The sequence below is a fragment of the Delphinus delphis genome, chromosome 2 (genome assembly GCF_949987515.2).
Source record: "Delphinus delphis chromosome 2, mDelDel1.2, whole genome shotgun sequence".
Classification (NCBI taxonomy): Eukaryota; Metazoa; Chordata; class Mammalia; order Artiodactyla; family Delphinidae; genus Delphinus; species Delphinus delphis.
The window spans coordinates 158,793,435-158,806,624 of record NC_082684.1 but is presented as its reverse complement, the minus strand read 5'-3'; the positions used below and the strand labels follow the sequence as shown (position 1 = coordinate 158,806,624).

At 46.9% G+C, this 13,190-nt stretch overlaps 1 protein-coding gene across 3 annotated transcripts in view; it reads right to left on the bottom strand.

Annotated features, from left to right (window-relative positions):
- The window catches only part of CAMK1D (calcium/calmodulin dependent protein kinase ID), a 417,212-nt gene that overhangs the window by 241,930 nt on the left and 162,092 nt on the right, over positions 1–13,190 (bottom strand). For all 3 annotated transcript variants that reach the window (XM_060006055.2, XM_060006054.2, XM_060006056.1), the window contains exon 2: positions 10,117–10,248. In XM_060006055.2, coding sequence (XP_059862038.1) covers positions 10,117–10,248 — 132 coding nt within the window. The remainder of the gene's footprint in view (positions 1–10,116; positions 10,249–13,190) is intronic.

Sequence of the window (13,190 nt, the reverse complement as noted above, 5' to 3'; positions counted from 1 at the left end):
AGGTTCTGGTTTTAGCGTTATCAGTCTATTAATTTAATTAATTGACATCTATTTCAATTAAACTATTTAGCATCTACTGACACCTATTATCTATTGAAATCTATTGCCATCTATTTCTTACTATTTGTTGGGAGTCATGAGACTTTTTTTTTTTTTTTTTTGGCCACGTGGCTTGTTGGCTCTTAGCTCTCCGACCAGGGACCGAACCCAGGCCCTCAGCACTGAAAGCGTAGAGTCCTAACCACTGGACCGCCAGGGAATTTCCGGGAGTCATAAGACATCTGATTCCTACAGGCTGTTTCTAGATTGAACGAAGTTCCCATAACAGTCTCCTAACAGAAGGGCAGGCTGTGGGCCCTAAAAGATGGGGAACAGCTCCATAAGTGAGACTCTGCTGTCTCCCTAGCTCCACCACTCACTCAAAATTATACCCTCTGCACCTCAGTTTCTCCTTCCACAAAATGGATACAATTTCTGCTCTTACCTCTTCCGCCAACATATTCTGAGCTCTTACAATAGCATGATGAGAGTGGTAATGCCTAACATTTACATAATCCCTAACACTGGAGCATTTCAATGTAATTTAAAAAGGCTTTTCATATGCCTTATGATCTTATTTAGGCACCCAGACAGCAGATTTTTGACAGCCTTGAGGGTATATTGATTAAATTAAGCAAAAAGAATTTTTTGCTCTTCAGTGGAAAGATATAAAAAAACTGAAATGTATTTTAAAATGTGTATATACATATGTGTATGTACATGTGTGTCTACATATATGTGCATCTGTTCCCATTTATGCACATACATACACATATAAATGTATGCATTTAGCGCATCAGTTCTGTAGCCTTCAACAAGGATGAAAACACCGCAGCCATCACACCACTGTATTTGTTTACAAATATCCTTGCCTGTGTTTGGATTCCCCAATGATACCTACCTCATATCTGAATCCTATAGTCAACCCTATTTTTAAAATATTTATAAAAGAAAAATGTAAATGGCTAAAAAAAATGAATATTAAATCCCATTTACCAAATTCCATATATATCACTATTTTAGAAAAGATTTCTTTCACTGTATATTTCCTAAAAACTTCAGACCAATCACCTAAGACTCTGACCTCAATTTTTTTTTTCTTCTTTTTCTTTTTTTGCGGTACGCGGGCCTCTCACTGTTGTGGCCTCTCCCGTTGCGGAGCACAGGCTCCGGATGCGCAGGCTCAGCGGCCATGGCTCACAGGCCCAGCCGCTCCGCGGCATGTGGGATCTTCCCGGACCGGGGCACGAACCCGCGTCCCCTGCACCGGCAGGCGGACTCTCAACCACTGCGCCACCAGGGAAGCCCTGACCTCAATTTTTAAGCTGACTTTCAGGACAAAAGTCAGTGATATGGCTTTAAAATGGTAAGTTTTTAAACCACCCAAGGATAACCCTGGACTTCAAATATGTAAAATAAAATCTATTCACCAAATTTTATAGAGTTTAAACTAGATAATGAGTCATAAATAAAACTTCACTGAAATCACTTATCTACCCATATAAACAATGCCAAAACCATGTCGAAAATAGAACTGACACAACCTAAAGTTTAACAGAAAAGAAACAGTGAACCTTTGGGGTATATTTATTTCTTTTTCTGTATTTGCCATCCTGGTCTATCCTAGGACTCCTTGTACTTAATCTTTCATGCTGTGAAATACCCTCCAATATAAGGCTATTCTGATTTTTTTGAAATATCAGACAAGAAATATATATACATATACACACACACATATATATACATATATATTCACATACACATAAAGAGATATATACAGATACAGATATCAACTCACACACATCTGTTGGAATCATTTAAATAAAATTTATATAAATCATTAGCTAAGTAAGTTTACTGAAGAAGGGAGAAAACATTTGCCAAGATATATTATTAGAGGAAATTAAACCACCAACCATCCACACAAGGGCTGAACTGCCCAAACACAGAACCAGATTAGCTGACAGAGAGCTAGCAAACGGAAATAAGCATGTAAATAACTAACACTAACACAATGTTTCTTCAACTACTCTAAATATCTACAGAGTAATACATACAGTATAAAAGGTGGTAGGAACAGCCAGACTGGATGAAGTCAGCCTTGTTGTTATAGGAGAATCATCTTCGCCTCTTTCCTCGTTTTCCAATGGGGGACACAGGTCCCCCATTGGCTGATGGACCTGTGTGCGCTGGGTCATGAAAGCCCACTAGAAGTCAGCAGAGATTTCTTCCTCGCCCTAATCTCTATTGAGTCAGCTCCTGAGCCCAGTGTTTCTAACTCCGTATTATCACCTGAATCTCCTCCACCCACTCCTCCCCTCCATGCTCCCCACCATGCCTTTAGCTCAGGGCTGGACTCAGGAAATCCACAGGAAGCGGACCTCACAGTCAGAGTCAGGAGTGACAGAGGTAAGCTTGGTGCCGTGGGGTCTCAGAGGGAAGGGCCCCCACCCCCAGCAGGGACAATGGAGGGGGGGAATCCTGAAGGAGGGGGCATCTCAAACTGAGGCTTAGCCTACTGTAGCAGGAAGGAGAGGGAAGGTGAGGCAGAGGCCTGAATCATCTGTGCAGCAATCATCTGTTCGCTTTGGAAGAATGAAACTGAACTTGGGGGGTCGGGAGGTGAATGCTACGCAGCAAGATGGCAAAGTGGAGGGGAGGGGCTGTTTACAAAGGAGCTTGGATTCCATCAAGCAGGTGACTTCCCAGAATTAAGGTGGGGAGGGTCAAATCAGACATGCATTTAAAATCTCAGTTGCACAGTGTTTCTGGAACAAGGCATGAAGAAAGGGAGTCAGTCTGATCATGAGAGCCACACTTCACATGATACTTGGGAAGCAGGCAGGGAGTGGCCCCAGAGGTTCACAGTCACTGGAAAGATAAGCCAACATGCCTGGTCAAACTAGTTTGAATATCCCTGTTTTGTACTAAGGGATACCACCAATTCCCTTTTCCTCCCATTCATGGCATTCCGTAAGCAATGCCCAAGAAATTGATAAAAACTATAAAAATGCATTGATTCTGGATCTCAAATCAAATTTTAAAAATGTGGCTGGATTATCAGCTATGGACAAAGCACCATGGGAAAGCCACTTGGAAGCATCAAATGTATCCCGTTTGGGCTGTAAAGTCACGCTGGCATGAGACCAGTTTTATTTCTTATACACATGCCCACTGTTAGGATGAAGTAAACAACGACCAGCAAATAGTGGTCTGAACAAAGCGGAGTTTACAGTCAGATCCACGGGGCTCAAAGAAATGGAGAGGCCGAGGTATAGAGCGAAAGAGGAGAAAGTCCACCAAATTCAGCAAGATTCCAAGGTCAGATCTCTGGTAGGGCCAGAGGGACGAGCGTCAGCTCGTGCGTGTGTCTGATGCTTTCACTGAGCCTGGTGTGAACAGGTCCAGGATGGGCTGTTGTCAATTTTCCAACAGGACTAGGGGCCTTGGGCAGATACACCCACCCGTGCATGCTCCAAGCCTGACAAGACTGTGACTTTAATCACACACACAGCACAATAACCACCACCAAATAACTTAACCGCATCCCTCAACCTGTTTTGCTCGAACTGCACATTTTTCCCAGAATTAAGGGAACTTTCAGCAAGGCTTTTCCAGGGGAGCGAAGGGTTCTAGGATCCTAACAGATAGACCTGCCTCCCTGGTTGTTATCACAGGGCCTCCAGCCATTCCTCTTCTTACTTCCTGCCTGTGTCCTTAATCCCGACACTACCTTTCCAGAGGAGAGTCTCTCCATGTTGGAACATCATCTTCCAGGCAGATCAGATCCTTCAAAAGCTGAATTGGTGCCTGAGAAACTCAAGTATCAGCTTTACCAGCTCAGCCATTTTCAGTCATTGGAAAGTGGTTTTGTTCGCCCTGAATCGATGAATTTCTATTGATGCGTCTGTTCCTCTAACACACACAATAAACTGTCACTTGGCAGTGATTTAAAGAAGCAAACGGGCCAGGCTGCCATCAGAACAAAGCTGCAGGAGCAGAAGCAAGCCAGATTTAAATGCGTTCATTTACAGAAAAGCCTTTCTCTGAAGGCTAATACTTAATTCAAAACCAGCTGTCCTCTCCTTTGGGGGCTCAAGCTGCCTGCCTTCCCTCTAGTTAATCTGTACGAGAGAAACATGTCTGTCCAAGATAACCAGGAAATCAAACTACTGTAAGAAGTGCCCAGGCCTCTGGAGCCCGGCTCTCCCCTGGTTGAGGTGCTGACTCACGCTCCCCCCAGAAGACCCAGCCCCACCACCCTGCCGGAGATCCATCCTGACCTTGGCCTTAGCGGATCCTGGGCTTTGGCGTCTGCCGCCTTCAGCAGCCCTGACCCCCTTCAGATAGTGGCCTTGTCACTGAGTCCTGCTGACTTGACCAACCCCTACGCCAGTCTCTCCAGGCCGGGAATGGCCATCACTGCCCCTACTTCCCCTGCCACCCTCAAAAAGCCAGGTTCTCGCTCCTGAACCCAGCCAGTGGCTGGTGCCCACTCCCCACTGATGGGAGGATGGGGTCAAGTCAATTCCCCTCTCTTAGTATAAAACCCAGCTCTTCAAAAGGGACCACATTTGAGTTTGCTTCTCTAAATGAAGCCTCTCACCTAAAGGAAACGTCATCTGGTGTGTGTGTGTGTGTGTGTGTGTGCGTGTGTGTGCGTGTGTGTGTGTGTATGTGAGTGAGTGTGCGTGCGCACACACACACGTGTGTACACATCTTTCCCTACTCCTGGACACGTGAAGAGCATCTCTACCCCGCTGGGAGGTGAGACCTTGAGGCCCTAGAGCAGCTGTTCTCAACACTGACTTGAATGCAGGTAAGAATCTCGGGTTGGAGAGGGGCTGCTTTTCAAAATTTCCCAACGGCCACCATAACCTCCAAGTCTAACTCAATTGGTCTAGGATGGAGCCTGGGTGTCAGGATGGTCGGAAAAGCTTCCCAGGTGATTTCAATGTGCCACCAGGGTTGAAAACCACTGCTTTAGAGAGAAGAAGGCAGAGACCGTCAGCTGAGACTCCTCAGTGTATTCAAGATGGAGAACATGCGATTTAAAAGCAATCGCTACCCAGGCTCCTCCCCCAGGGAAGATCATCTCTGTAGCCGACAAAGTAACCATTACAACAGCGTGTGGAATCCTGGTGCCATGTTTCATAAGCACAGTAACTCTTTAACCAGTCTGAGCCTCGGTTACCCCAACTGTTAGGAAAAGGGCTACTCTCAATACATCTGTCCTGTTTCTTCCATCTCCCATATTCCAGCTTTATGCAGCCCCTTCATCCCCCCATTTCAATACAGACTGTCTGTATATTTGCCTTTCTACTTCTCCAAAAATACTTTATGTGTTGCCTTGAAACTGGATTTGGGTAGTGCCTGCCCTCGAAGTAAACAATACTACAGAAACGATAAACTCTATCATCCAGTGCAGGGTATGCAACCCTGATGACGTGATATCCATAATGCAGAGAACACTCCCTGCGTGGGACCTGAGCTAACCATTCCACCAGGGAAAGCTGGTGCACACACAGACCCTGCCCCTGGCCAGTCAGACAGCGTCTCTCTCTGCTACATAGTAACTGTCTACCATGAAGCCAGCCTCTTTTTATTCCCTCTGAGCTTGGTTTAATATCCACTTTCAAGGAGGAGATTCATTTTGGAACTATTTTCAGAGCAAGAAAAAAGACATCCTTAAGGATATATTAGCTACATTACTTAAATCCAATGAAATACGTAAATCTCTCACCCTGCAATAAAAGCAACACGAAGGAGGGCAAGCAGTCTCCCAGATGGGCCTCCCTGGATGAAAAATAGCCTGGAAATATACAAACGACCAGGGTATATGACAGAATTTGGAATAATGCAGGCCTGTCTGGGACCCTATCTACAATGATTTAGCTGTGGAAAGTACCAAAGGATTTTTTAATATGTGTTTTCAGAAAATTTTAACATCCAGCAAGCCCAGATCACAGCTGAGCTGCTGAGCTCCAGACCTCCATGGTCAACTGGTCAACTCCACCCAGCCATTCCCAAGACCAGCATGTCTGAATCAGAACTCATCACCTGCCCTCCGGCTCCTGGATTTCTGATCTCAGCTAATGGGGTCGTTACCCACCCAGGTATCCAATCAGAAACCTGATAGTTATCCTAGAATCCACTCTCCCCTCAATCCTCCCCTCACTCTTCCTGAATCCCTAAGTCCTGGAGATTCCATTTTGCCCCTTGCATCCCAACACACACCTCCTGTTTCAATGCATTGCTTCCCCGACGCCTCCAACGGCTGCCTAACTGCTCCCCCTAGAGTGAGTCTTGCCCGCCCCCCAATCTATCCTTCCAAGTTCAGCAACAATAATCTCTATGAAACAATCCTTCAAGGCTCCCCTGTCTAGCGGATAAACTGCGGTATACAGCCCCCCCGATCCAGCCTCCCCAACCTCAGGTCTCCCACACCTCGCCTTGAACCCTCCACCTGGTCCAGTGAGCTATGTGGAGTTCCCAGCACACCAGCCTGCCTCCCCATCTCCTTTCCTCTGTTTGCACTGCTCCTTCCTGGTTGGAATATCCCTCTGCCTTTCTGCCCTCAGCGAAATATATTCATTGTCCGGACCCACCTCCTCCAAGAAGCCTACCCTCACACCCCACCCCAAAGGGAAAACTGGGCAGCCCTACTCTTGAGCCCCTGGTCAGACCTCTCACACAGTATCTGCGACGTTACTGCACTTATTTAGCTCCTGGAGGGCAAGGATTGTATCTTGTCTTTTCAACCTCGGTTCCAACTGATGTGTAGGAATTTACTAAACATCAGTGAAATGAATGAATGCTTCAATGGCGGCTTCTGACAGCAGTTTCAAAACTATCTTCCTTACAACTCACATACTTTGCTTCCGGCTGCTTATAACCTGGAACGGCTTCTTACTCCGCTTATAAATCCTTCGCAGGGGACCGAAACAAGAAATCAGTACAGGGGATACAGCACCTTTTATCCCCTGAAAAATCATTTCTTTGTCTTCCATTCCTGAAAAAAGGGTCACACTTCAAGGCACGCCAACAGCAGAGAGTGAGAACTATCAAAATAAGTGATTCCCAATCCCTGGTCCTCCCTTGCTTTTATTTTTTCTTAATTTTTATTTTTTATTGAAGTATAGTTGATATATTTATTTTTTAATTGTTTTTAATTGGCCACACCGCACAGCATGCGAGATCTTAGTTCCCCCACCAGGGACTGAACCCACGTCTCACGCATTGGGAGCGTGGAGTCTTAACCACTGGACTGCCAGGGAAGTCCCCTCTCTTGCTTTTAAATGCCCTCTTGCTGGAAGTGTGTATTATTTGAATGAGGCACAGGGTGGAGACACTACTTAAAGCAGAGGGAACAAGGCATGAACGAAGACTGGCTTATGAAGTCTACACTGCTGCCCTTGCCCATGTAGATGCAAGATAACACTGAGAATAAAACTGACTTCCCCGGCTTTGTGGCTTCTAAGCCCATAAGGGAGACACATGAAAATAAAGGCACCATCCTTGACTCAGCATCCAGCAGCCCCTGTGCCCCAAGGTAGGCCCTCTGGGGAAGCTCTGAGCCCACCCAGAATCCCATCTCAAATGCCAAATATCTGCAATGTGGCTACAACTTCATACACAGCCAATATCCTCTTCTCTGAGTGCCGATTTCATATTGGAAAATGAACAATTTAAATAAATGTTTCATTAACATACTCTTTTCCGGCCGGATGCTAATGTACTTAGAGTAATTTGTTTTCCCAAATTCTCCGCCACAGAATCATTTCATGCAGTCCTCACAGGACAACCTGAAACTCTTCAGGTCCCTAAGAGACAACCTAGAAACCAACCAAACAAATAACAGAAAACCCTTGGACTTAAAAGCCATCGAGACCCACTTGTTCTAGAACACACATCACACACGCTGCAGAACAGGAAGATCCGGACCACCTCAGTGGCACTGGGTTTGTATTGACGGCAACAAAGCACTGTTCCGAGGGCACTGTTGGTCCCCAAGACACAGAAGTGGGAGACGTGGCTGACTCAGGAAGAATGCAGAGAGTGTGACATCTTGTTCTGAGGCCCTGTAAGGCTTGTTCCCATTTTTCTTTGCTTATCTGATTCTTACTTTGTGCTGATTCCAAACCCCCCAAATCTCAAGGATACTTCTAACATCTTTCACTAATAGGAGAGCTTAAAATCTTCACAGCACAATGCTCAGATACACCCCAATCACGCAAAAGCAGGTCCCATATAAAGGTTTGTTCCCCCAAACCTTGTGAGACACGGGGGAATGGCTCGATCGTGAGGACATGGGAAGCAGCCTGGACACCATGCTAACGGGAGGCCATCTTTTGGGTGGATCCAGCCACATCAGAATGGTTCTCTGTGGCACCAGTGGGCTGGAGGCATGATTTTGATTTGATTCTGCGAAACTGTGATTTATGAGAAATATATATTTGGTCACTGAGATGACCAAAAAATATTTCTCATATATATATTTGGTCTTGTCCACAGTTCCTGACTCACGGCTCCCAAAAACCTTTGGAGTTTCCTAAGTGTTGAGAGAGCCAGAAGTTTCTTTGTTATGTGAATGAGGTGACTTTTAGAAGCACCTAAGGATGGGGGCTGGTTGCCAGGAGAACCAACCACGTGACTAGAGGGTTGGGACTTTCAGTTCCATCCCCCTGATTTCTGGGGAGGGGAGAGGGGCTGGAGGTTGAACCAATCACCAATGACCAATGATCTTTATCAATCACGACTATATAACGAAGCCTCCATAAAAAGCCCAAAGGACAAGTTTTTGTCCATTTTTGCAGAGCTTCCACATTGGAGAACCAGAACGCTTCTGCATGCCACCGCGCTGCCCCACGGTCCAAGAGGACAGAAGCTCCCTTGTTCGGGACCCTGCCCTGTGTATCTCTTCCATCTAGCTGTTGGTTCGCATCCTTTAATATCCTTTCAGAATAATTCGGTAATCTAGTGAGTAAACGGGTTTTCCTGAGTTCTGTGAGCCATTCTAGCAAATTGATCGAACCCCAGGAGAGGGCCCTGGGAACCTCTGACTTATAACCAGTTGGTCAGAAGTACAGGTAACAACCCAAGCTTGAGACTGGAGCCTGAAGTGGGGAGCGGTCTCATGGGACTGAGCCCTTCACCTGTGCGATCTGATTCTGTCTCCGGGTAGACAGTGTCAGGACTGAGGTGAGCTCTCGGACACCCTGCTGGCAACAAAGAATTGTTTGTTGGTGTGGTAAAACCCTGAGCCACACACCTTGGAATTGGGTCCAGGAACCCCATCCAGGTTCTATTACACGGGGAGCAAAATCAAACTCAGTGAAGAGGTGAAGCAGGTAACCAGTGAGCTCTGGCACTCTCTGGGTGCCAGGTGCCAGGTGTGTGGCAGAGAGCAGGAGACCCACCAAAGACTGGAAATCACACTGGTGGGGCGGGGGAGGGGGGGTTACCTCCCTGGCTGTGCCACATCTGAGCTGCAAGGCGATGGACAAGTGACTTCCATTTCTGAGCTTCACCTCCTTCTTATAAAATAAAGCAACAACAACAAGAAAACAATAATAGTAATGGGGGCCAGTGGCAGTGGCCGCTACCCTTTCATTGAGCACTTACTATGCAGCAGGTGCTGAACAAACACTTGCTAAGCGCCATCTCACTTAATCCTGAGGACACCTGGGAGGATACTGTTAACTCCAGTTTATGGAGGAGGCTCAGAGCTCAGGAACCAGCCCAAGGTCACCCAGCTGCAGGGAGTGGCGGGGTCTCGGTTCAAAACCGAGTCCATCTGACTGCCATGTTCTTTGGAAAGAATAACAACCTAAATGACTGGCACAGACATTAGGAAATGCTCTATAATGTGGAAAGTGCTCTGGACGCCCTGCACGAAAGGCAGTCAGGGTTAACAAGCCCACCCCTCACTGCGGGCCAGCATCCTGGTCACCCTCTCCGACCACTGGGCAGCCAGCTCCCGGCAGCCTCCTCCCTCCTGTGGGCCAGAGGCCCGATCACCCCGGAGCATCATCCACCGGGCGGTGGGGGAAGGAGGCCGTCCCTCCTGGTACTTACTTTCTCAGGACCGCAATCTCATTCTCTATGCTGCTTTCTTTGCCCTTCAGTGCCTTCTTGGGGATACATTTCACCGCAAAGAGTTTTCCAGTTGCCTTCTCTTCAGCTAAGACCACTTCGGAAAATGCCCCGCTGTGAACAAAGAGGGAGAAAAAGAAGCGGCTTAGATTCAGGAGATCTGGGCATTCCCGACAGCTCCTCTGATCCCACTACAAGAACAATTCCCGGCATCACTGTGACTTTTTAACCAGCCACACTCCCAACCAAACTTCTTTGTGCAGAGGGTAGACAAAGGCAAGTGTGACCTCTTGCAAAGGGACACAGGAATGCCCACGTGGGTGTGGGCACCTGCCATCCTGCACAACAACCAAGCAGCAGTCACTTGGGAGCAACAGAAAAGCTCCAGAAAGGTTCCTGCAGGAAAGATCAGGTCCGTCTGAAGCTGTCAGCACCCACACCCCCAAGGAGATGAGAGGATAACACCGAAATGTCTAGATTCCTCCCAGGCCCTTTCATTCCCAAGAAAATTTCAGAGCACTTGGCAAAGCCGTAATTAATTCTCAAAGATAGGTACAGGTGTAATTAACGTGTGTGACGCATGGTACCCACACAGGTTAATTAAATTTGAAGGCCACGCAGGGCTGCAGTGGGCAGCTTGTTTCTTTTTTCAACCAAACAAATGAAAAGAAACATGATGCCCTGAGTGGGGAGAACTTCCTGCCGGAAAACAGAAATCTAACTCTGTGAGGCCACATCACCAAACTGAAAATGTAACCAGAACATTCGGGGCCAGAGATTACATTTCTTCAGAGAGGTGATCTGCAAGCCCCAGACGCTGCATTGTCCCCCCACCTGACACCTTGTCTATTTCCAGCAGACAATGCCTGGATGCTGCTCCTGTACTGGGGCACAACTTCCCTAACAACTCAAACAAAAACAGACACCTCCACTGCCCGCTGCAGACCTCTGTAACCTGGGCTTCGTGCACGCAGGCCACGGAAAACCACCGAGTCATTCTCTATCCCTACATTTTCAGGAGTGACTCATTTCCTCTGAGACACACCAAACATGGCTTCTAAACAGTTATGACTAGAGACAAACTCTCCTACATCAAAAGAAACCACTAGAAGGACCAATGTCATCCCAATATTGGTCCCTCAGGGCCTTTGTTCTTCAGCCAACATCAAAGAGATGCCTAAGCAATGGAGGAAGGGATAAAGAAGATGTGGTACATATATACAATGGAATATTACTCAGCCATAAAAAAGAACAAAATATTGTCAATTGCAGAAACATGGGTAGACCTAGAGACTACCATACTGAGTGAAGGAAGTCAGACAGAGAAAGACAAATATCATATGATATCGCTTGCATGTGGCATCTTAAAAAAATGGTACAAATGAACGTATTTACAAAACAGAGAGTCACAGATGTAGAAAACAAACTTATGGTTACCAAGGGGGAAAAGTGGGGGTGGGATAAATTGGGAGCTTGGGATTGACATACACACAGTACTCTATATAAAACAGATAATAAGAACTATGGTTGGAGGCTTCCCTGGTGGCGCAGTGGTTAAGAGTCGGCCTGCTAATGCAGGGGACACAGGTTCGAGCCCTGGTCTGGGAAGATCCCACATGCCGCGGAGCGGCTGGGCCCGTGAGCCACAACTACTGAGCCTGCGCATCTGGACCCTGTACTCCGCAACAAGAGAGGCCGCGATAGTGAGAGGCCCATACACCGTGATGAAGAGCGGCCCACCCTTGCCACAACTAGAGAAAGCCCTCACACAGACATGAAGACCCAACACAGCCAAAAATAAGTAAATAAATTTAAAAAAAAAAAAGAACTACGGTTGGCACAGGGAACTCTACTCAATACTCCGTAATGACCTATATGGGAACAGAATCTAAAAAAGAGTGGGGAGATTGGTTCAAGATGGCAGCGTAGAAGGACGTGCTCTCACTCCCTCTTGCAAGAACACCCGAACTAACTGGTGAACAATCATCAACAGGAAGACACTGGAACTCACCAAAAAAAGATACCCCACATCCAAAGACAAAGGAGAAGCCACTATGAGATGGTAGGAGGGGCGCAATCACAATAAAATCAAATCCTATAACTGCTGGGTGGGTGACTCACAAACTGGAGAACACTTGTACCACAGAAGTCCACCCACTGGAGTAAAGGTTCTGAGCCCCATGTCAGGCTTCCCAATTTGGGGGTCCGGCAACAGGAGGAAGAATTCCCAGAGAATCAGACTTTGAAAGTTAGCAGGATTTGATTGCAGGACTTCGACAGGACTGAGGGAAACAGAGACTCCACTCTTGGAGGGCACACACAAAGTACTGTGTGCACATCAGGACCCAGGGGAAGGAGCAGTGACGGCATAGGAGACTGAACCAGACCTACCTGCTAGTGTTAGAGGGTCTCCTGAAGAGGTGGGGGGGTGGCTGTGGCTCACCATGAAGACAAGAACACTGGCAGCAGAAGTTCTGGGAAGTACTCCTTGGCATGAGCCCTCCCAGAGTCTGCCATTAGCCCCACCAAAGAGCCCAGGTAGGCTCCAGGGTTGCGTTGCCTCAGGCCAAACAACCAACAAGGAGGGAACCCAGACCCACCCAACAGCAGTCAAGCGGATTAAAGTTTTACTGAGCTCTGCCCACCAGAGCAACAGTCAGCTCTACCCACCACCAGCCCCTCCCATCAGGAAACTTGCACAAGCCTCTAAGATAGCCTCATCCACCAGAGGGCAGACAGCAAAAGCAAGAAGAACGACAATCCTGCAGCCTGTGGAACAAAAACCACATTCACTGAGACAGACAAGATGAAAATGCAGAGGGCTATGTACCAGATGAAGTAACAAGATAAAACCCCAGAAAAACAACTAAATGAAGTAGAGATAGGGAACCTTCCAGAAAAAGAATTCAGAATAATGATAGTGAAGATGATCCAGGACCTCAGAAAAACAATGGAGGCAAAGATCGAGAAGATGCAAGAAATGTTTAACACAGACCTAGAAGAATTAAAGAACAAACAAACAGAGATGAACAACACAATAACTGAAATGAAAAATA